The sequence below is a fragment of the Alligator sinensis genome, unplaced genomic scaffold, assembly GCF_000455745.1.
Source record: "Alligator sinensis unplaced genomic scaffold, ASM45574v1 scaffold422_1, whole genome shotgun sequence".
NCBI classification, from domain to species: Eukaryota; Metazoa; Chordata; order Crocodylia; family Alligatoridae; genus Alligator; species Alligator sinensis.
Window position 1 is genome coordinate 240985 of NW_005842323.1, and position 25277 is coordinate 266261.

Sequence of the window (25277 nt, forward strand, 5' to 3'; positions counted from 1 at the left end):
CAGGCTAGATGATCTGTTCAGGTCCCTCCTGACCCTAGCTACTATGAAACTATGACTGAGGGAACTGGGTTTACTGGGCTCCTGTATACATGCAGGGAGGCTGATCTGGCATGCTATATATTCAGCACGTCGGACCAGAATTAATTAATCAAGTCTGCTGGAGTGTGGTAATTACCAGCAGACTCCAGTGTCACGTGTATGCATCATGTGCCACCACTGAGAACAGTCTAACTTCATCCTCTTTGGAACTACCCTTCAGGTAGTTGAAGGCTGCACTGCTATCAAATCCCTCCTCAGTCTTCTCTTCTCCAGGCTAAATGGGTGTTTATTGACATGCTCCAGGGGTGGGGTGGAGGGGTGGGGCAGCACTTGAATTAGTGCAGCTCTGAGAGCCATGTTTAATATACATGATGCTCTGGGCACTTTATTAGTGTCCCTGCACTGATAAGTGGTGGTGGGGCATTTTGAACTAAAACACAAGCTTTAGTTTAAAATGCCCTGCCGCCACTTTTCACCATGGGGATGCTAATACACATAATGCTCTTGGCACTCTATTTAGCACAGCTCTCAAAGCTGTGCTAATTCAAGTGCCCCCCCCTCGAGCATGTCTTTAAACACCCATTTAGTCTGGAGAAAAGAAGACTATGGGGGGATTTGATAGCAATGCAGCCTTCAACTACCTGAAGAGTAGTTAGAACCATTCATGGAATCCTTTAGGAATTGCACAAATTACAGAATGACATAGCTTTGTGTGAAGTGGGTGGTAGTGTACCTTGTGTACACCTTCCTGGTGTACAAGGAGGTGCCTGCTGCCTGCTTTCTCTCCCACACTGTCTTCTGGGATGTCACACTAGGTCAGACTCCAGATCTTTGCAAGGGCAGTAGTAAGACTTAATTTGTTACTGTAAGTAGGTCTTTATATTAATAAAGTGTCTCCACATCACCAGCTGTATCAGCATATTACCAGCAGCTTACATAGTGCTTTCAAGGCACAAACTGAAGTGCTCAGGCAATAACTACAGCTATGAAAGGGTTAACACAGAATGCTGACATTTTGGCAGCTGCATAGTATGCAAGGTGTTTCCAGATGTATGCACTACTTTTCCAGCACAGAAAACAGCTTTCTTGATTCAATATATGCACCCTAATTTGGAGGGGGGGGGGGTTGATTTTGGGTTGTATGGGAGAAAATACAGTATTGAGCTAACCATATATCTTTACATTTTTTTTATAATACTTCACAGAAAATCTGTCACTACTGGGAGATTTATTATTTTTCATGTCCTTTATAACCAAAGTTACTTCATCTGATGCCAAAAAGCCTCCAAAATTTATTTCTCCATCTCTAAAATTTGTTTTATGGCTATAAAATGCAGGAAAATATCTGTTTCTTCTCTTGTCATTCCAATTTTCAGCGTACAAACTGGAGTGCAAGGTACTAAACTGTCAGTTGATTTGTCTCTGCGTCATATGCATATTCCCCAGAGAGTCTCATGGCTGATACTATATTATGGTTGCCACGTGCATGATTAGAGGTCTGGAGAGCAGGTCATACAAGGAGAGGCTGAAAGACATGAGACTGCCTGGAGAAAAGAAGATTTAGAGGGGACTTGGTGGCAGCCTATAAATATATGAAGGGCATAAATCAGGGCCTGGGAGAGCAGCTGTTCACCAGTGCACCCCAGGGGAAGACCAGAAATAATGGACACAAACTGCTTGAAGATCACTTTGGATTGGACATAAAGAGAAACTTCTTTATGATTCAAGTAGCTAGGGTCTAGAACAGACTCTTCCCAGAGGTGGTACAATCACCTACCCTGGAGATCTTTAAAAAAACAACTTGACACGCACTTTGTTGAGGTTGTCTGACCCCAGCGGTCTTTCCTGCCCAAGTGCAGGGGGGCTGGACCTGGTAATCTTGTGAGATGCCTGCCAGCCCCTAACACCTATGAATCTACTCACTCCAGGAGCAACAAGCTTTTCAAGCCTCAGTCCAGAACTGTCCAACTCCAGTCAGGCGTAGCCTGGGTGGCTTCAACAGTATGTCAGCAGCAAAAGGGCCACCCATGCTGGGGCCAGTCAGCTAATGCTGCTTCTCCCAACGACCTGGTTGGGTCGTGAGTGAGTGCAGTTTCTAACCAGGGAGCAGCACCCATGCTGCACCCAGGAGGTGGGGAAAAGTGGCAGCAATGTGGGTGCAGTTTCCAGCTGCCCAGCCCTAATACACCTTCTCACTGCCCAGCCCCAGCCCAGATGCGGGCAGAATCAAAGCCTTATGGTTCTACGAACCAGATCCAGCTGACCTTATGTTGCTGATCCTTGCCTTAGTCTATATGCTAGTCATCTTCCCACATGTTCTCACAATTCCCATTTACCTTGGTGCAATCCATATGAAGCATACTCCACCTTCTGAGACAGCAGTTTATTCAATTCATATCTTATATTGGTAAGACTGTGTAGTTTATGAGGCAAAAGTTAGGTGACGTAATCCTCATCTAAAGACTTGGATAAGAAAAATTGAGTATTTATTTATATATCCCATTTTTTTTCTTTTTGGCAGAAGCATAGGCTATTATACACCCTCATAAGAAGGCTTTTGTAGTTTCCCATAATATTGAAGGCAAGGAAGCAATAGCTTAAGTTCCGTAGCATTTTTTAATCTCCTCTAGAACGAATGCTTCAAATTGATAATCTTTCAACAGGGAGGTGTTAAGTTCCCCATAATTATTTACAGCTGGGAGGCCTCCCCATATGAGGCCTTGATGAACTGCCATAGTTCTACCAGGACCTCTTCATTGTCTCTGCCTCCAGATCCCTATATATAGTGGCCCAGGGCAGACCCCCAAGCTGAGCTTCTGCTGAAAAACCTTCAGCTGGTAGTGCTTGCAACAGAGGTACCCTTGGTGTGCCAGAGGATGGTCCTGTCCAACATCACCCATATAGAGGACCATCTGAACTTTGCCAGTCAGGGGTGGGCAGATCCTTCTGTGCTGGTCTGGCACATGGAGCTACTCATACTGTGTGCACCCTCCAGGTCATGGCCACTGTGCTAGATACTGCCCTTGCCTACACCCAAAAGGTCTTGTGCCAGAGCAGTTCATACCCACTGTTATCCCCCACCCTCTGGAGCTTGTGGGACTCCTGCCTCAGCAGGCCCTGTGTCACTCCCCACCACCCCACCTCAGCAGACTGGCAGATACCAGCCTGGTCTGCTTTCAACATCCCATCAATGCCAGCTCTACACACTTCTGGTCCTCATGCTCCACAATTCCATCCTTGCATCCTACCCAGACACCAAGGGTTGGGGGACACTCAGTGGGGGTAATGGTCCCTGGTGGGCTAGTCTGTATTGCACCCTGATCCCATGAGCCAACCTCAGTTAGCAGCTCCTATAGAGAGCCATCTCCATGGGCATGCATCTTATGCAATTCATGGACACCTTTGACACCTGCCTCTTCCTAAAACGGATGGAGACCCTGGCACACACCTACCTGGAGTGCCCCAGGCTACAGCCACTCCACCACCTCCTTAAAAACCATTTGCTGAGGTTTTGGCTCCAGTTCTCCCTAGACCTTTTTTTTTTACGCACTCCCCATCCATTCCCGATCCATGGCCCCACCAAGTCCTAGCACATTCTGGTCAACCTCCTTCTGGTTCTGGCTAAACTTATCATCTATCACAGGGGTTTTCAACTGGCAAGGTCCCTCTGACTCCTCAGCCACAACTTCCCTCAGCTCCAGGCTGCTCTGTATTCTACAAATCTCATCCTGCTTCCAGGAGGGAGAAGAGAAGGGGGCCCAGAGATTCCAGGGGCACAGCTAGAGATCAACAAATAGAGCGGTACCTAGACCAGGAGCCCAGGGGCTGCAATTTAATCCCTTGGGGACCACAAGAAGCTCAGGGGCCACCAGATAGCTTGGATTTGGAGATGTATCCTTGATTGTTTTATTTAATAACTGTTAATGGATTTGTCTTTGAATTTGTCTAGTCTCTCTTTAAACCTTGCTTTGCTATCTATCTCTACAATTTTCTTTGGTAATGAGTTCCACAAGTTAACTATGTCCTGTGTAAAAAATGTACTTTATGTTAGTTTTAAACCTGTCTCCTGCTAATTTCAGTCCTATAGTTGTAGTATTCTGGGACTTGATGAATAACAGTTCTCTACTCACTTTGTCCACAGCCTTCATGATTTCACAGACCTCTGCCTCAGCTATTTCCTTTCCAAATGGAAGAGTTCTAGACTTTTTAATTTCTTCCCCACACCTGTGGCTGGAATAGTTTATTTATGAAAACCTTGGGACATTTAGGGACAAACATTAATTCCAGGTTATTGATGATGAACAAAATCATACCCAGCAGAGATCCATGCATGACACTACCATATTTACCTTAATCCAAGGTGACTCTGTATTTAAGACAACTCCTGAATAATGAGATTCTGTACATTAGTTATAATTTTCCATTTATAGAATCTGATTATTGGAGGGTTGTCTAAAACTCAGTCAACTCACTCCAGTGGTGGGAAAAGGAGCAATGAGGGTTGCAGGGTCAGACCCCCATCCCTTGCCCTCCCTGACTTGCGCCCCCCAGACCCACACTGCTTGCCCCTGCCCCTTCCCCCATTCATGCCTGTACCCACCTTCCAGTGCCTGCCTCCCCTGCCACATACATACCCCACCCCCAACTGCTGTGTGCCCCTCTTTGCCTATGCCTACCTCCCATTACCTGTCCCTGCTTGGATGCTTGCTGCCTGCTTCTCCCCACCACTGGCATTCTCCACCCCCAACCCTTCCCCCCACCTTCTGTGGTGGCTCCAGCTCTGGTTCCAGTTGCAGGGTAAACAACAGTGGTGGCTCTAGCCCAGCCTGGCCAAGCAGAAGCAGTGGCAGCAACTCCAGGGCTGGCCAGGTCAGGGGCAGAGGGGCTGGAGCTGAAGGTAAACATCAAGGGGAAACAACAGATGTTTAGGGGGTGGAGGTGGGGGAGCAGGCCATGTGGTTTCCCCCTACACTTCCCCCCAGGCCACACACCATGGGTCTTCTCTTTATACCCCTTACTCTCATCATGCAGTTTCCTCCACACTTTCCTTGCCATGAGCCCCCTCCTCTGCGGCAAAAACTACCCTGGTCCAGGGCAGATGGCAGTTCAGCTTTGGCTTTGGCCCTGGTTCTGGGCTGAAGCTGGTGCTGAGCTATCACCTGCCCAGTACTCAAATATAAGGCAAGGTGCCCCCCATGTTGATTGTAGAAAAAATCCTCATCTTGGATTCAAGTAAACGCAATATTGCCAACAGTTCTGCAATTTCAAATTTGAGTTCCTTCAGAACTCTCAGGTGAATGCCGTCCAGTCCAATTGACTTACTAGTGTTTAAAAAATATTGATTATTTTTACTACTTATTCTGCTGTCACTTCAGTATGATCCAATTCCTGAGACCCATCTGCTAGGAAGAACTGCACTGGTGTGGGAATTCCCCCAATATCTTTTGCAGTAAAATGTGATGCAAAGATTTTATTTAGCTTATCTATGGTTGTATCATTCCTGGGTGCACCTTTTACTACTTGGTCATCTAATAGAGCAGTTCTCAACTGGGGGGTCCACAGCCCAGGGTCCACTGGTGTACAGGTACCTGGGTGAGCTGCCTGTAGCCCTGTAGCCAGGTGGGACCTTGGCAGCTGCCCTAGGCCAGCTGGGCTGTCCCAGTGCCTGGCCTTGGCCTAGATCTGGAAGGCACATAGGGCCAATGGGGAGGTGCGGATGGGACTCACCACATAAGCCTCACAGTGCAGCACTGTGATCCACCATGAGCCCTACACCTGGCCATGGTCCTGCTCTTCTCTTCCCAGTTATGTGGCAGTCATAGCCGAGAGCTAGAGAGCAGCTTTGCTCAGGGATGGCAGGGATGAGAGGTATTAACAGTGCCCTCACCCATGTGGCCTGATGCTGCACACACTCCTGCAGTTCGTGGGGGGGCTTAGGGAAACCACTTCACTGCATCAGGCAACCCAGCAGTTCTTGGCCTACTGCACACCTATGGCTATCTTGGGAATGAGAGCCTTAAAAGGGAAATGTTACTAAATATATATAGTTTTCCTTCTAGACTGGGTGTATTTTTAATCACTGAGTGCCCTGGCTGTACAGAGAAGGCTGTGTCCAGAGAGGCTGGCAGTAGACAATCAAAGTAAACTTCTGCTTAAGATCTGTTGGGGGAAAGCATCCGTGCCCTCCACTGGTCTGTCTGCATGTATCAGCCTTCATCAGTTCGTACAGAATGAACCATCTCAAGTGGTCTTAGCTTTGTTAAAGGCTTAACTGGCTTTTTTTTTTTTTCAACCATAGTAGAGACATGCCAGGTATCATCTTGTGTCATTTGGTCAAGGTTTTTGTAGCCTTGGTTTTAGCAACATTGATTTTAATTTTCTTTTTACACTTATTAAAAAGAACAGATGTTGTGCATGTGCACAGCTATATTTACAAAGCAATATTCAGATTGCAGACTCAAAACCCTCAAAAGTTAGGAAATGCCAATTAGGTTTGCCAGTGCAACGTTAACACAGGTGCCATGTGTGCCTATGAATTAGGCTATAGTCTGTAACTACACAGATGCATACTGTTTTTCCAAAGGATGCCTATCCCTTATTAAAGGACTCTTTGTCTCAGTTGATTGTCATTGTTTGTACCTATATTATCTTTTTCTTTTTCTAGTATGCACTGTATGTTTAACTAACTATCAATTTAATACAGTTTTTAATCTGCTGGATATGCCGAAAAATAGTTGTTGTAGCACAGATGAACCGAGGAGTTTTTATAGCATGCTGGGGTTGGGTGGCTGAGGAAGAAAAAGGTTGAGAACCCCTGATCTAATAATCCTAGTTTCCTCCTTCTGATGTATTTTTTTAAATGTTATTGTTAGCATCTTGTGTAAGGCATGCCTTGAATTCTTTTTTGACCTGCCGTATTTGCTTTTTCATTTGACCTGCCAGAGCTTGTGAGCTTTCCATTTTTTTCATTTGGGGACACCTTCCATGTTCTGAATATTAATCCAGAGATTGCTAGTTAAACAGCACTGGATTAACCGGCAGGCCATATGCGACTCCCAAGGGTTTAACCTTCATTCCCCTTTCCTTCTCCACTTCCTTTTCTTTTTGCTGCTGGAGTCTCTCTGTTTCACCTCCTTCCAGCTTCTGCTGCCTGTCCCCACCCCGGGACAGCCTGTGGGGATGAGGGAGCCTGTGGCCAGAGGGCTCAGAGGAATCTGAGGACCCTCCATGGTATTCATACTGGTCTAGTGCAGTGGGAGTTGCCAACTGTATGGCAAGAGTGGAGTTGTACCACCATGAGGGGTACTCGTGGCATGCCTCTGTGTGTAGTGCATCTCCATAGCATAGTTAAGTCTGGGGAGACTCATGCAATGCATTGGGGCCTTATGCACTGAAGAGAGGGGAAGGCTGTGCAGTGCAGCGGGGGGCAGAAAGGGTGCCTTATGTGGCGTGACTTGCAGTCCACATGTCCTATAGCCTGGGGGTGTGCAAACTGTGTAGTGTGCGACTGGGAGTTCTGTGGTCCCCAGCCACTCAGAAGTTGGACAGCCCTGGTTTAATCTATAGCTGCAGCTTCTTCCTAAAATAAAGCTGATTTATTGAAGTGTGTTATTTCCTTAGGGTCAAGAGAATCTTACTTTTTTCCTTTAGTATTTCACTAAGAATTAGACCTAGTGTCATTCAGATTATTCCATAACTTTGCCCCCTCCTGATGATAAAGGATGTAAAAGGCTTCTGCTTCCTTAGAGTCAGAGAAATCAATGTTAGGGTATTTCAGGAAGTTTCTTACTGGCTGGTAGTTTTGCTAGTTTATACAGAGTTTGTTTATAAGCTGTCTCGGAGGCAAGATCAGGAAGCAGCCTTATATGAACAAAAGGCTTGCCCCATGTCAGCTTTCCTAGATCTTTGGGAGCTTTGAGTACCCTCTTTTTGGCAGAAAATCTCAGAAGCCTGGCTATGAAGGTTTGAGGTTTTTCTCCAAAACCAGACTTCCTTCAGTACAATCTGTGGGCCTTCCTTGTCCTTATGTCAGTTTCTGAGGGGAGTTTTAAAATGCCGACAAGTAGTTATGTCACAGACTTGGTAGGATTACCTTTTTTGGACCCCTCAGGCACCCCAGTGATACTAATGTTATATCTCTTGGGTCTCCAAGTCCATAAATTTGTCTCTCTGAGCCTGAAGTTCCTTGCTATGAGTACCTGCCTGGTCATTTTCACAAGTTTCATAGGCAGAAACTTGGTCCTCCACTCCCTGATCCCATTTCACTAGCCTGTTCAACAAACTCTGAATATTCATAACAGATTCTCGAGTCTCATCCAATATAATCTTAATGTTAGACCTCTCTAGCAATCCCCTGTATTAAAGAAGCCAAATCCTCTCTCTTATTACCACTGGTATAGTAGAGACAAAATCTAAGAGAGGAAGGGGCCCTCACATGTAAGATACAATGTAAAAATAGAGAAAAATGAAGCAAAAACAAACAAGAAACTTTAGTAGTGAACTCAGTGAAAGATATGGCAGGTGTGGCAAAAAACCAAGCCACCACTGGCAACAATATCTAGAAATCAATACAGAATGCAGGAGATGCCATAGGAGGGAACATTTTGCAGGGGACTAAAAATCATCCAGGATAGTAGAAGTAATTCTGGAAGGGGGAGTGGCATCAGATGACAATGCGCTTATGCTACTAGGAACTGTATCCTCAATAGAAGAATCAGTAACCTGGTACATAGATTCACAGATCTTAATGGTTAAATCATTAAATTCAAAATAGACACTGTAGCTGCAGTTACTGCCATTCCTGCAGAAGATCCTGGGGCAGAAATCTGCAAAGGTCAGATAAAATTCTCAGGAGGGTAAGTAATACTACATTAGAAGTGTGTGGCCAATTCAAGGGGAAATTGGAAAAAAGAGGAAACATTTTGTCACAACCTATCTTTATGGTACAAGTGTTAACAGTTCCCTTCCTGGGATTGCCAACACTACAAGGACTATGCCTAGTGGGGAAATTAGATTCAATTAATAGCAAAATACAAACCATAAAAGAGATGTATCCTCAGGTCTTCACAGGGTTGGATAAGCTGTCGTGGAATTCTAAAAAAATAAATAAATAAATTGGTGCCATCACCAACTTCTTTTTCTCTAACAGATCCTTGGTGCATCCCCATTCCTTTGCAACAAAGTCAAGGAAGAGTTAAAGAGGATAAAAGCAATGGGGGTTATTTCTCAAATCGATGAACCCATAGACTGGTATGCAGGAATAATTTTAGTACTGAAACTGAATGGAAAAATTCACTTTTTTGTGGACCACACTCAACAAAAGTGTTTCCTGCAGTAGAACAGACATTGGCTCAGTTATCAGAGGCTAAAGTGTTGAACAGCAGGGTTGTGACAAATCCCTCTGGCTGAAGAATCTAGGCTGTTGTCTATATTCTTTACCCCATTTGGGAGACATTGTTTCAACCAGCTTCCTTTTGGCATATCATCAGCACCAGAACATTTCCAAAAATTAACTTCTTAGATTGTGATGGGGCTTCCTAGCATCCTTTGCCTTACAGATGACATATTGGTATATGGAAAAAGTAAACAGGAACACCATGAATATCTACATGCTGTTTTGTGATGCTTCCAACTATCTGGTCTCACCTTGAATGGGAGAGATGAATTTGAGAAGGAACAAATAAAATATGTTGAGATATCATTAGCAAAAATGGAATTCAGCCATACCCAGACAAAATTAAGGCATTGCATGCCCTACCTGAGCCCCAAGACGTTTCTGCCATGAGATGATTGCTGGGTATGGCCAACTAGTTTGGAAAATTTTTGCCAAATGTATCACATCTAACGAAACCCTTAAGAGATCTCCTTAATGGATGCAGTACATGGGTCTGTAGAGATGCACGGGGGGAGGGGGCCATTCAATACAATCAAAAAACTACTGGCATCATCTGTTTTACCACAATATTCAGTAAATTATCCCTTGGTAGTCAGAGCAGAAACATTCAAGCCAAAATGGGGGGGGGGGACCTCCAATTCACCCACCCCACCCTTCAACACTGCCTGCAGAGCCCCAAGAATGAGCTCCCTCTGCTGCCTTTCCCTCCTCCCATTCTGAAAACTGCAGGCTGCCATCCAGCAGCTAGATTCCCCTCCCCCCTGGAACCAACACTGACCTTCTGTTTGGTCTAGGGTAATATTGTAACTCAGAATGCTTTGCAGAAATAGTTCTGAGTTACAGCTGGGAGCTGCACTTGTGTCTGCACCCTTATTTGCTTGCCCTGAATGTTAAAACAGAAGCAAATCACAAACCCCTGGTAGCATTGCTGGTATCCAAAACCTTGGATGACCTTCCACCCAGAATGTAAGAGATTTAGACTATGACTAACATTTTTTTTTCACTATTGAATTTTTACCAGGGAAACTGCTCATAGTTGGAGATGCTCTATCCAGTGCACCAGTTAGACAGCAACAGAAGGAGAAATAACTTTTGAAAAAGATGTTTATATATATTGACTATGTTCTGATAGCATTGCCAGTGTCTGCTACTTGACTTAAACAAATTAGAAATGAGCAATAGAAGAATGACACTTGCCAGAAGCTAGTTCATTTCTGTGGAAACAGATGGGGCTACAGGACACAACTTCCAAAAGACTTACAACCATATTGGCAGGACTGAAATAACCTCCACATTAGTCAGTGGTATTCTCCTTAAAAGAAGATGCATTGTGATCCTTCAGGCAGTTTGGAAATAAATGCTTTCAAAGATATATGGTGGACACAAGGGTATAAACAAATGCAGGGCAAGTGTACAGTAAGCTATATGGTGGCCTGGTCTGAGTAAGCAAATCCAAATTTTAGTAGAAGGTGGTGAGGAATGCAAAAAAAAAAAAAAAAAAAAAAAAAAGACTGCCTCTAGAGCCATTACTTTCCACAAAGCAGCAGATAGACCTTAACAGACTAGCAATGGATTTATCTTTCTGGATACATTATTTTAGTAGATTATTGACTTGGTTTTACTTGCACAGACCTCATCAGCATAGGTCATCCAACAACTGAAGTCTCTGTTTGCAAGGCACAGCATTCCTCAGGTCCTCATAACAGACAATGGACATCAGTTTATCTCTGAGTTAATCTTACAGTTTGTAGAGAACTTCAGTTTTTAGTATTGCACTAGCAGTCCTCGCTATCCTCACAGCAAGAGAAAGTCTGAAAAAGCAGTACAGATTCCAAAACAGCTTCTACATATCTGGCACTCCTGACATATTGATCTACACCACTGCCACTGGCATCAGGACTCTCTCTAGCTGAACTGTGCATGGGATGATGACTTAAGATGCCATTACCTATGGCACCAATCCAGCTTAACTTGACATAGCCCAACTTGCAGGAATTTAAGAAACGAGATGCTATACTAAGACTTCAACAGCAAAGAAACTTCAATATTTGACATGGAGAAAATCGCTAGCAGAGCTTCTGTCAGGGGACAGAGTTTGGTTCAAAAGTTTCCAAATGTTTGGAACTGTCCAAAATGCAGCAAACACCCCAGGATCCTACTTAGTGGAGACTCCTAAAGGCCTTGTCCAGAGAAATAGGGTTCATTTTCAGTATATTCCACCTCAACATAATGAGGATCAGCCACTGACAGGGCCAGGGTCAGAGCATGAAAATGAGCCTCCTTCTCATAGAAGTCGGGGAGAAGGCTCAGTTAGAGATGGGTGCTATAAAGAGGTTAGAACAAGGTCTGGAAGACTAAGCAGTCCTCTGCAGACTTGACCTTTAAACATCCATTTATAGTTTTAGATATGTATACCGGTTGGTTGGTACAACAGTGTAAATAGTTTTTAAGAGGTATAGGGACCTACCCAAATTGCAATTGTACATTTTCATGGAAATTGCAAAATTGGGTGATCTCTGTGAAATCCTCAGGGAAAAAAAAACTTGCTCAAAAAAAGTGGTGGCTTCCCAGTGGGAGCCAGCAGTCCTCCCCACCGTGCAGCCTGTCACAAAAGGAGCTGCTGGCAAAATGGCTGCTCCCTTCACCAGAGATTGGCTGAGGGGGATGCCTGTCATGCGGCCTTGCTTCTCTTCACCAATCAGTGGCGAGGGGTGGGTCCGCATGATGGACTGCCCTCTCAGTTAATCAGCAGTGAGGGGTAGGGCTGTACAATGGACAGTCCTCTCCACCAATCATCATCAGGGGGTGGGGCCACTGGGACCCCTTGGCCAGTCAGAGTATGGGTGGGGCCCAGAAGATAAGCCCTCAAAAATGGCAGCCAGCTGCATGATCTGCCTGTGAAATCAGCCAGCTGCCTCGTTGAGTTGAGTAGACCCCTAGTTGTAACTTATTATTAGTTATTTATGTGTTGTGATCTGATCTTCCTCTTTGCAAAGAAAGGGAGATGTGGAGTGATCACAGAGCCCTGTTCTACACACCTGCTAAACAGGCTGTACCAGGGGGACTGTAATACCGGTTAGAAACTCCAGGGGCAGGGCAGATTACAGCTCACACTGTGATTAGGTGTGTGTGTCTCCCTCACACCACAGAAACTACTTTGTTTTGGGAAAGAATGACAGTTCATAGCAGTAGTTCAACCTGGCTTCACAGTGGCTTCAACATGGAAATGTAATGCAAGAACTCACTGTGTCTTATGCCACTGCATTTAACCTCTATTTCCATATTTGCATAATGGGAACAATATGCAGCTTCTCCCAGGTGTCCTCTATGTGTTAATTAGCTGTTGTTGCTAAGGCACTAAACTGTTATTTTCAACCTACATTATTTATTTTGCTATGACATTTTTAAAAGTTAAAATCTGTCAGTCCCAACCAAAGTGACTAATTTTATCTTCCAGAGATGTATAGGGGCTGCTCTCATCATGGATAGAAGTGCATCCACCAGAAATAAAAGACTCCAGCATGCATAATGATAAAGATAGTCAGTGCATGCTGAGACCTCTCCTCCCCGCCCCACTCCATACACATGCACACTCCTATGTGTCCTCGTTTCTTAAGAAACAGAATGTAATAATGTTCTTTGTAATAGTCATAAACTTTTGTTATGCAGCTATTCGTATTTGATTAATACTGCTGGATGTTGTCTTTCTTGATATGGAGAGTCCTAACCTACAGGTCTGCAACATAAGAGGAAGCTCATCCCTCCCACCTGCCCAGTTTCACTGGTATCATTTGCTGACATCGCCAGTTGCAAGTTCCATCAGAGAATTCTCTTTCATTTCTAGCTTTTTCCAGCATTCAGAGGTTCACTTATAGATTGTGAAGAGTGCATTTTGTCTTAATTTCTTTCTCTACATATAAAAGCATATGGTTTCTAAATTGTGTTTGCTCCCCTGCTTCAGTTCCCCTTAGCTTCTCTTGAGAACAACAAAGCAGAAATTGCAATTACCAGAAAACCAGGCCTAAAGCATTCTGTACAGCAGAGCTTTCCAAACTGTGTGCCGCGACACATTAGTGTGTCGGCGGCAGTGTGTAGGTGTGTCGCGCGAAATGCAGAAAATTTTGCAGAAGGGCACCGCGGAGCTCCCTTACTCGCGTCTGCTTCCCTTGGCCCCTCCCCCGGAACTGAATTACTGTGTCGCGAAATGATGCATGTCTAAAAAGTGTGTCACCAAAATGAAAAGTTTGGAAAGCTCTGCTGTACAGAGATCCTTCATATAGACTAATGGGCCAAATAGATTACTAAGCTACAAGTAGCTGTTTTCTGGAGTTGATAATGACAAACATTTAAAGCCAAACAATTGTCCTGATCACTACACCTGCTTCTTCCCTGCATGGGCCTATTAGAAGAGCTGATGTCTGCTGAGGAGGCACTGGAGAGTCAGCAAGGAAGCACAACTTGCCTATGAATCCTTCCTAAATGATTTATTTGGCACCTGTTTTTCATGGTTGACATTTTCTTGTGCCATACAATTATGGATGTTAGTAGAATAACAAATGGTCAGGCAAGAGATGTCCTGAGCTGCCAGAACTCTCCAGTCCCTGCTTCTTTCTTTGTGCTTTTTGCAGAGTTAGGTGGAAATGGCCCACTGTTGAGCTCTGTGGTCAAGCTGTGATTGGCAAGACCTAAGTAGAGATCCACCAGACCCTTTCACCTCTCTGTATGTGTGGTGTTAGGTATGGACTGCATCCTTTCAAAGACCAAGGACCCAGTGCAGTGCGGATGGGATCCAGAGTCAGTTTTCTGAGGAGGAAAGGGAGAGGCTGCTATAGAGGAAGAGACGATGCTAGTGATAATTCAGATGTGTGTGGGGGAGTTTGTGCAGTGCAGTAGGCACTTACTGTTTGTGCATTCCCAGTATACAACAACACCATAACAAACTATGTGATGCTTTCTAAAACTCTTCCACCTGCCCAAGCTCAAAACTCTGATCTGGTTGTCCCCTTCCCTTTATTTCAGTTATATGTTTCAGTTCCATTGCAAGCACCTGTTGTTGTTTCTTCAGTTAGTATATGCTAAACCTTGATTTGGATTAGGGATAATGCCTCTTCTGTACTTTTCTTTTCTCAATACAGGCTATTGACAAGTATTGCAGAGTCAGTGGTGGATTTTCTGGGGTCAAGGACGTCTATTCCTCATCTCCTGCATATGATGATGTACAGCAGAGCTTTTTCCTTGCAGAAACTCTCAAGTGAGCAGACATCTCTCTTGCATGTTCTCCTGTGAAGCAGTATGAGGGTACTGTGTGGTTTCCTGGTGCCTACAAGAATAAGTTATTAACACATCAATTGCCAGATTGTCATAGGATATTTTCCTTTTTTTTTTTAAATTAAGACTCCCCACATTTTCCCCACCTTCCCCATAGAAACTGTAATTGGAATCTCCCACTCCAGAGTAGCCTGTATCTCTAGTTGCAACTGTGGGTCTTATTGTCTCAAGATTGCAGTTCAACTTCTAGCATCTCTTGTCAGAACTCAGTCTTTCCTCTGCACTGGCAGTTTATCTCCCCTAAACAAATTGCCAAATTCCCTTCACAGAGAGATCATTTTATCTTGGCTACACTGAATAGATGTGTTTTATATCAGCGTTTCTCAACCCCGTAGATCATGACCCAAAAGTGGGTGGTAAGAATCTATGAAACAGTTGCGAACAAACTTTAAAAATGGAGAAAAATGTGGGTTTTCCCTTGCAGGCTGGTAGTGTTCCAGCCTGCAAGGGGCTGCTTGGGGCCTCCCATGCCCCACACACCGGAGGGCTGGGGCCTGGGCACAGCATATTGGGAGTGCAGGGCTCTGGGTCAGGACTGGCCATCAGCACTGGCCATCGGTGTTTACAAATGGGTCCTGGTTTTAAAAAGTGTTGAGAACCACTGTTTTACGTGACCACATGCCAAGTTTGTGATCATTCTAAATCTATTCTAGCAATGACCAACCTGACAGAATGGGAAGGAGGAAACATAGCCTAGTACAAAACTCCTCCCCACACTTGAATTATTGGATATGTTTCTTGTATTTTTCCTAAAAAATGTTAGTGGAAATGTTTTTTTTTAAATTGGAGCCAAGATTGAATATATTTTTTAAATTTATGAGTTCTAAATGTTTTTAGTTCAGTTGCATTTATTAACTAGGCTCATGGCAGATGTTAAAATAATGGTGCAATGAGATCAGATCCCCAATCCCTACAATTACATGGTCTTTTATACTATACATTTCGATGGGAACCTTGCACCCCAGTTGTAGCTAACTATGTTCCCATCCAGGGTAACATAAGAACTTGCATTTACTGGGTCGCTCTGTAGGTCCATCTTGCCCAGTGTCCTGTGTCACACAGTGGCAGTGAGTGAATGCTGAAAGGGAGAGTGAACAGGGTATGACCAGGGATTTTCCACTGTTCGTTTACCAGTTGCATCCTCCATTTAAGGTCTAGAAAGCTCCAATTCAGAAGCATTTTCCCTAACTTCCATGCTCAGGAGCTACTGATGGACCTTTCCCCCAAGAATTTGTCCAATCCCTTTTTGAATCTGGTCAAATGTCAGCTTCCACAACATCTTGTGGCAATGCGTTTCACATTTTAATTATGCACTGGGTGAAAAAAGAACTTCCTTTTGTTAGTTTTAAACTTACTGCCACTTGTTTCATTTTATACCCCCTAATTCTTGTATTGTGAGAGACAGTAAATAATCAATCACTATTAATTTTCCTTTCACCATTTAGTACTTTGTAAGCCCTTATCATGTTCCCTCCCTCAAATGTCTTGTTTCCAAACAACCTTTTTATTCTCTCCTCATATGGAAGCCCCTTCCTACAACTAATCATCTTTGTTACCCTTCTCTGGACTTTCCTGGGTTCTTCTTATTCTTTTGAAATGTTAAGAGAAAAACTGGGGCACACCATAGATTTATAAAGGGGCATAATGATACTTTGTTTTGTTTATAATTCCCTTATTAATAATTCCTAACTTTTTGTTTGCTTTTCTGATGGCTGCTTAGCACTGAGGTGATTTTTTTAGTGAACTGTCCACAGTGAATTCCAGATCTTTCCTGTGTGGTAACAGCTAACATAGGTAGAGCCCATCATAGTGTAGGTATAGTTTAGGTTATTTTTGCCTGTGAGCATTAGGGCTGTGCGAAGCTTTGGTCACTGATTCGATTTGAGGAAGATTAGGCTTGATTCAGTGGCTGAATCTCCAAATCCAAATTGAATCAGGAGACCCTTTAATCTCTCTGAATTGAATTGGAACCCTCCTAATCAAGTTGGAGAGATTCAGAAAGATTCAGCAATTGGGACTAGGTGGATCGTGAATGCTGTGATGGTAGGGCAGATGGAGCGACCCACAGGAGCACGGCGGGGGGGAAACACTTCCAGTCCACTTCTAGGTTTGCTGCCAAGCACACAGGGGGCCCCTGTGCTCCTATGGGATGCTCCATCCACCCCACCATCTCAGCATTCATGAGCTGCACCTCATATCTCGAGGTATGTGGAAAAAACATTTAAAGCTGTGTCTATGGCCAAATCGCTGATTCTCTGAATCAGCATCAAATCTTCAGATTTGGATTCGGCTGAATTGAATCGGGACAGTGAGCTGAATCAACAAATTGAATCACTGTCCCTGATTTGGTCCAAATCCGAATAGAATACAGCCTGTTTCACACACTCGTAATGTGCATCACTTTACACTTATCTACATTGAATTTAATCTCCCATTTAGTTGTCCATTCTCTCAGTACTGTCAGATCCTTCTGTAGCTCCTCAAGTCTACCTTGGTCTTTACCATTTTGAATAATTTTGTGTCATCAGCAAATTTGGTCACTGACCTCCTTTTCCAGATCATTTATGAATATGTTAAACAGCAGAGGTCTGAATACTGATCCCTGGGGAACCTCACTATTCACTTCTTTCCATCCCCAAAACCTAACCGTTTATACTCACGGCCTTGCCCTACTGGGGAATTTAACTCTTCTCCCATGCCCGTCAACCCAGGAAGGTAGAGACAAGCTGAGTTGTTTTGCTGGCTGGCCATGCAACTCCCTTGGGAGCTGTGGAGCAAAGCATGATCAGGGGCAGGTTAGGGTGGGCCCTGCAGCTCACTGTGACCTGGCCCTGAAGGAGCTGCAGGACAAGGCAAGCAGCATGCCAGTTTGTGCTGAAGCACAGTGTTGACTCTGACTTGGCACCTGATCATGCATTGCTCCAGAGCTGCTAGGCAAGGTAATAGCATGCTTTGCCCTGCAATTTCTTTGGGAGCTGTAGGGCAAGGCAAGCAGCATTCTGGGGCACAGTGAGCTATGAGCCTCATTATGACCTGTCACCCTGGGCCAGATGATGGTACTCTAAAACCCACTTTTTGTAAAAAGAATAACAAATATTGAAAATGAATTCCTGAGAAGTAAATGTTTCTTCTGTCAAAAATAAGGAAAGGGGAAACATCCTGAGTGAGGGCAATGTTTTGTTGGGAGATGCAGAAAAATGGAGACACTCAAAGATGCATTTTCAATTGTGAAAAATAATGGTAAAATGACCTTAATCCTAACTACTTGTTTTTTACAATAATTAGTGATTGCACCAGGCCTGCAAAATGGAGGGAGAAGACAAAAAGAAGGGGAAAATTGTGTGCGTGTATGAGTGCATGTGTCTACACATGCAGGTACAGAAGGTGATAGCTGGAGACAGCTGTGAAGAGGAAATTGGGATGTGTGTGAATGCTGCAGAGGATTGGGGAAACTAGTGATGGGTGGAGGGAATAAGTGGGATGCAGGAAGGAGAATATTTGGAGGGGGCTGAGTGGCAAGAAGTATTTAGGAGGTGTGCATGAAAGGAAATACAGAGAAAAGGAGACCAGCTTAATTAGCCAGTATGTTTTGTTGCTTTGTACTTCTCTGGAACATAAAGCAGTCAGGTCATACTGGTGAATCTATCCTTAAAGCTAAAATTATGTAAGATTTATGCTACATACTCTAATATCAATAGAAATTTCACACGACCACATTCTCTTTGGCTGTATTATTTAGGATCCATATATAAAGATTATATTAATTTTTAAAAACAAGAACATGTTGTTTGTTGAGGTTGAAAGTATATTTCAATGTTGGAGGATAAAATACATTTCTGAGCAATCATAATTATCCCCCAAACATGCATAACAAGCCTAAGAAATCCAGTTACTATTAACTTTAAAAATTTCAAATTTATGAAAGTATGGAAGTGCACAGTAGGGCACCCAGGAAACCGCCACCCCACTGCAATCACACTTTGAGGAAAAAGAAAATGTAACGTATAATTACATGCATTTATTAATATGTTAACCAAGTAAATGCTTGTTTGTTACACGGCAGAGGGCAGAGTTGCTTTTTGGGTGCATTTTTTCTCAGCCAAGAATTATCCAAAGAATAAAACAGAAGTAAACCAGAGCAATATTGTGACACTAGGAAAGAAAACACCGAAGGCTTAGTACTGGAGGAAAATTGCTATCTTTGGAACTTGGATCTTTTGTTTGGATTTGGAGTTTTTTCCTTACAAAAAGCTCTAAATCCTACCAACAGGTCCAAGTCTGCCATATTTTTCAACATTAGATATTGGACTTGTGCTACAAAAGCACTAGAAAAAATATAAAGCCATCAAGAATCTGTTTATTTTACACCTTTTTATAGCTCTTTCCACAAACCACAGTTTTCCAGTTGCTATAAAGATCTAAAAAGTCTTTTATTCTTGAACGACTCCTTACCTGAAATACTGTTCTCACGAGAATATGGTGGCTGGCATGATCTTTGAGGTGCAAGAAGCAGTTCAAATAACTGATGTTAGGGGTAGTGTCACAGAGCTGTGGCTGTTGAGGGGGTTGGGGTGGTTTGTGGTCCCACCACTTTTTATTGCTGCCATCCTTTAAACATTGTTTTTCTCTGTTTGCTGTCCAGGTATTTGTATCTGCTCTTCTCCAGTGATGACCTCCTACCTTTAGACAACTGGGTTTTTAACACAGAAGCTCACCCTTTGCCTGTTTTACATTTAGCTAACACCACACTGTCAGGACACCCTGCGTATCAATAAAAGCAACTCCAAGAAAAGGAGGAGAGACTGTTCTCCACTGTGTTTTGTTTACATGGACCATTTGAGATTCTAGGCTGGAGAAGAAGGAAATATTTCATTAATCTAGACCTCAGTGTCAAGACCCAGGCTGGGAAAGAACCTCTGCCCTTGAAAGCTCTTCAGCCTGTAGATAAGTAACTCTGAAATAATTCCTTTTTATACATGACCAAAACACACTACTGTCATATGTGCAGGACAGAGACCTCATGTGCTTTGAATCCTAACAAGAAATTGGAATCTGCTAGTAAATTTGGAGCCTGACAGGCAAAGGAATAACAGCCTTCCTAGCCTTCACTGCTGCTGTGCTGCTGGCCTTTCCCAAGGAACTGCACACTTGTCTCCAACATGGATGAGATGGATTCCAGACATGAGTTTTCTTTCTTTTTTGAAGATGGCATGAGTAAAACAACAATAAAAAAGCAACATAATTGCACCAGCAGCACCAGGATTTGAAATCTTTTCTGTACCTGTCTGAATTTTCTAATCCCATAAATTTGCCCAGACTGGCAGCCATTTCCAGTTCCTCTTAGGCCTTTGCCTCCTATCATTTACTCCTTCATAATGAAGTCTATAGGTCTGTGGAGGATGACTGCAGCCAGAGAGTAAGTAATAAGCCAGTATTTGCTTTTGTAGTATATGAGTAGCACGCTGGGATTAGTTTATCCCACAAAGTTTAGGCAATGAGCATGGGATGCACAGCCTCATTCGTTTTCCATATCCAGGTGAGATAGCTTCAGGTTCCTTTGGTCAGTCAAAAAAATGGAACATGGAAAACCCATATTTCCTCATAACAGCCCTCGTGCTTCCTTTTTTGTGACAGAAAATGATCTGGTACAGTGTAGTTTGTGCTGTTGCTTTACATTTGTCCATTGTCCCTTTATACTCATGTTTTATTAGTTAGGAAGAATTCACAAGTCCTGCTTTGAAAATCTGAAGTCTTGCTGTGTTTGATTGAGGTGTGTGGCAGGAGACAAAAATCAGAATGTTCAGTATCTGGTTTATGGAAATAAATTTCATCTGAGTCATGAGCTGCCTCAGTGCAAAGCCAGTGCATGATCCTTTATGGAAACAGCATAAAATCCCTTCCACACCAATGATAGAAGAGACCTGACAAGAAACTGAAGGTCTCTTCTCCCATTAGTGTGTAAAATTTTATGCACATTGCACAATTGTCAGGAAGGCTGTTCCTGCATTATCTTTCCTTTGGCATTGCTTTCTGGAGCAATGTTTTGAATTTAAGCACACTCTTCACAAGCAGGTTATCATCTCCATTGCACCTGCCCCAGCATCCTTAGATCTAAAAGGATTTTGCTCTTCTCTTTTTAACTTTTTCTTCACAGCTCCCACATTCTTTCCCCATAAAGTCTATCTTTTTAGCTGAGTTAGGAGTTGGATGTTGATCACTTTGAGGTGTTTCCTCAAGGGGTTCCAGGATTTTCTGAATGGGAGTGAGATGTGGCTGGAGCTACCAGGCTGGCAGGGGATGCCAAGGAGCTGGACAGGGAGAAGGTGTAATGGTGGGGAGAATCTGCCTTCTGTTCCTGCTCACAGCAGCTGGGCAGCATGCACGTTCCTCCTTCCAGAGCCTTCTCCCTGCATCTCAACTTTTTCCCCATCTGGCCAGGAACCAGATGCTGGAAGGAGGAACTTGTGTGATGCCGCTGCTGTCCCTGACCAAGCCCAGAACTCTGTGCAGCTGATTCCTGCAGCCCATGGCTAGAGCAGGATAGGAGCAGTTCTTGGATTCTGCCTATGCCTGCATCAGCCAGAGACAGCAGTAGCAGGAAGCAGGTTCTTCTTTCCAGCACATGTTCCTGGCTAGTGAGGAACATGCAGGTGGAGGGCAGCAAGAAGCAAGTTCAGGATGAGTAAACCTGTCTGCTGCCACTGCTGTCCCCAGCTAAGCCTGGCCTCCCTTGCAGCCTAAAGCTGGAGTGAGTTAGGAAAAGATCTGGGACTCCCCTCACACCCCAGTCAGGCAGAGAGTAGAGGCAGAAAGTAGGTCCTCTACCAGTCCAAGGGTTCCAACAGCAGTGGGGTTGTCAGGCTTGGCTGGGGACAGTGGTAGCAATAAGAGGGTGTGACCACACCATGGCATACCCCCTGGGTCTGCCCCTAGGTGTTTCTTCATGTCAGTGCTTACTGGTACAATGTATCTGCCATATTTACAACAGATTTGCTGTAGCTCTGTCAGCTCATAGCAGGGAGAGTGTTTTTACTAGACAACCAACTGTGAAAGCAAATTTTCATCAGATTCCTATGCTGTTCATCAACATGTTTGTTTTTTTCCCTTTCCAGGTTCTTGTGCCTGTATTTGTTTCAGCATAGAGATTGTTTGCTGGTTCTGACTGAGTTGCAAGACTTGAGAACAAGAGTTTCATTATAAGGATGTTGCCTCAACAGAACTCCAGGAGGGAAGGGACAGAAAAACACGCAGCTCTGCATCAGACTTCCTGCCCCCCATCCCCCACCCTTTGCTATGTAGAGCAGTGGCTTGCAGATGTTATGTGTCCCACTGTGCAGTGCTTCATCTTGATCTGAGTGTTCTGGCTCCAGTCTGTTTCATTTTGCCCATCTAAAATAGCTTTTATTTTTTTCATTTTTAGGCCCCAATTAAAAAAAACCAAACCCTTACATTTTATGGCCTTAATGCACAAAACAAGGTAAATGCATGGAGGAAGAGAATGACAAATTGCAATTTCTAGGGCTTGATTTTTTTAGAGGTTTTGAACATCTACAAATTCTGTTGACTTAACTGGAGTTGTAATTCTATTCCTACTCTTAGATGCATAAATGAACTTAAGCACCTAAGTATGAGCCTATTCCAGCCTGGCTTGAGTCCCTGGAAAACTCAAAAAATACAAAAGTGGGACCCATCGCTGTAAAGTAGAGGTTTCCCTACCTACAGAGACATGCCCTGTCAATCTCTGGGACATGTCTCTATAATCCGGGAGCATGTTAGTGATTGTCCCACAAAATCAGTGGGTGGGACAACAGGTGATGCATTTAGTCTAATGAAGCTGATCAGCTGAGTTCTATTTTTAGCTTTGGTCTTAAGGGTCAAATGATAGTATGTTACAAATGTAGATGCATTAATGGATTTTCAGGACTTGAACAGCTTGGACAGAACTGCACTTAGGACCCTAAGTCCGCTTAGCTGCGCAGTAGGTGGAATAGGATCTGATCTTCACTGTTCAGCATATCTGAAAGTCAGCTACTTGTTTTTGCCTTGTTAATTCAAAAAAGCCACAATGACATTCCAGCAGCTCACAGCACTGCACAATCAGCCATTGAAACTGAACACTGCAAAAATTGTGTACAAGATTATACCTATCCTGGAGATGCAGAGAACAACGCTGAGATTGGGAAAAACTGGGGAGCATAATGTGGTTCCCATGCCATTCAAGTGTTTGAAGACATTGTAGGCTTCCCTTCTTCAAACCTTAATGTTGATACACCTCATACATCTCTGCATACAGCCTGTTATCTCCAGTTCACTAATGCACCTTCTCACCCAGTAATTTCCAAACTTGAGCACTGAGCTATACATTTCTGAGAAATGAAAAGCAGTTGCCCTTTCCCTGTGATGCTGCCATATAATGTTTCCGTCTTCACTTTTCATAGTACCCCTGGGTTGTCTTATCCTCTGCCATTTTGGAAAATTCTGTCATTAACCTTCATAATACACTTCTTCCTTTTTCTTTTATGCTTTGAGATGATAAATGGTTAACAATATTGACAGCATCTAAAGAACAAGCATTTTAATCTGAGTTAGCACCCACTGGAATAAATGGGGCAGTTTATATCTCAGGGCTATTGTTTCAGACTTTCTGCAAACTCAGGCCAACAGCTACATTAGTTACACGTTCTTTTTTAAATTCCTAAATAGAGCAACTAAAGATTTGTTGTTTAAAAAAGAAATCTGATCCTCTGCATGATAGTTGAAAGGTCTGTTCACAGTTATTCTATTTCCCTTCCCTCCCTCGCCACATCCTGGAAAGTGCTACCCTACCTAGCAGTGGTGTCCCAGCCATTGTGGAGAAATAAATTCATGCTCTGTTACATTTTAAATGTATGTTCCATTGCATCAGGGATGGTGAGCATTGGCCAACTGCTCTACAATTGTCCAAAAAGTTTGGGAACCACCAAATAAGAGAGAACATTGCATGGCTTGTTTCAGTCAAGCAGCTGCACTTATAATCTCTGTCACTTTTAGTGGAAGTTGGACTGTCATTTTGCCTTTATTTTCACTCTTCCTAAAATTCACAAATTATTTTCCTCTAAAATAACAAAGGGGCAGGAGTCAATCATCTGACTACTTTAGAACCTTCTGGCTGCCTCCAACCTGGTATCCTGCATATGTACTTTTTACAGAATGAAAGTAATATTGTATATAAAAAGATCAATAAAGAATGTCTTTAAGTGAAAAAGGCATCTGTTGTGTCCTTATTTTTCAATCATAACAGCAAGCAGAAGCAGTGGGTTGTAGCAGTGGGCCTCTAGGATGGCCAAGAACTTCCTCTCTTGTCTTAAGCATGCTTCAAAATCTGTCGTTTTCTAGCCTGGATTTGCATGTCTTCTGGCAATCATCCATAGAAACATAGAAAAGTGGCCAAGTCAGGCCACCCAAGGTGTTGGGGGTAAGGGGGGGCTTGGATTGAGCCATCCAGGGGATCATGCAGATTTGGGCCAACTCAGCCTGAATACTGGCCTGTTGGCTGGGTTGGCCTTAATTGGTCTGCTTAAATCCCTGGTGGTCAGGCTGGCCTGATTCTACCCAGTTAATTCCTTGATGGCCAGGTTCATCTGACTAGGCAATATTAAACCCATGGTGACTGGGCTAGCCTGACTTGGCCCATCTGACTTGTCTTGATGGTGGCCTTGGTGGCCACACTGGCTTGACTCAAACCAATTAATCCTTTGGTGGGCAGGCTGGCTCAACTTGCCCCAATTAAACCATCTTAGTGGCCAAGCAGGCATACTCCCCATGATAAATTAACCCCTCAGACCTGAGTAATCCATTGATGGTCAGGCTGGCATGACTTTGTTCAATTAATCCTTTGGAAGTCATGCTGGCCCAACAGACCAACTAACCCCTTGGTAGCCAGGCGGGCCCAACTCTGCCTCCTCCTTGATGCTAGGCCAGCCCAACTTTGCCCAATTAACCACTTCTTACCTGCATAGGCCAGACATGGTCCAATTAGCCTCTTGGCAGCCAGGTCAGTTGGACTTAGCTAGCATGATTAACCCCTTGGTGGCTATGCCTCCCCCAACTCAGCCTACTTAGCTGCGACGTGGCTGGGCCAGCCCTACTTGGCTTGATCAATTACTTTGACTGAGCCTGTGGTAGGTTAGGGTGTTATATTTTGTATTGTGTCAGGCTTAATTAGTTTTGCTAAGAGGTTAGAGAGAGGATTTGTGCAGCGTGGTTTGGATAGGGATGATCCTGCCTCAGGTAAGGGATTGGACTAGCTGACCTAGTCCCTTCCAGCCCTACTTCTCTATTATTCTATGACACTGCTGATTTAACCCCTTTGTGGCCAGAATGACTAGACTTGGCCTGATTATTCCCTTGGTAGCTGGGCTGACCCAACTCAGCCCATTGAATGCCTTGGTGGCTGAGTTGGGCCAAATCAGCTTGACTCACACTTTGGTAGGTGGGCCAGCCCCATGTAGTTGGATTAATTATTTGATAGCCAGGC

At 43.8% G+C, this 25277-nt stretch overlaps 1 protein-coding gene across 2 annotated transcripts in view; it reads left to right on the plus strand.

The window, feature by feature from the left end:
- MAN1A2 (mannosidase alpha class 1A member 2) overlaps positions 1–23999 on the plus strand; it is a 217773-nt gene extending 193774 nt beyond the window's left edge. For both annotated transcript variants that reach the window (XM_006028550.3, XM_006028551.3), the window contains 3 exons: positions 14569–14684; positions 19404–20177; positions 21874–23999. In XM_006028550.3, coding sequence (XP_006028612.1) covers positions 14569–14684; positions 19404–19536 — 249 coding nt within the window. In that variant the 3' untranslated portion in view covers positions 19537–20177; positions 21874–23999. The remainder of the gene's footprint in view (positions 1–14568; positions 14685–19403; positions 20178–21873) is intronic.
- The last annotated feature ends 1278 nt before the right edge of the window (positions 24000–25277 follow it).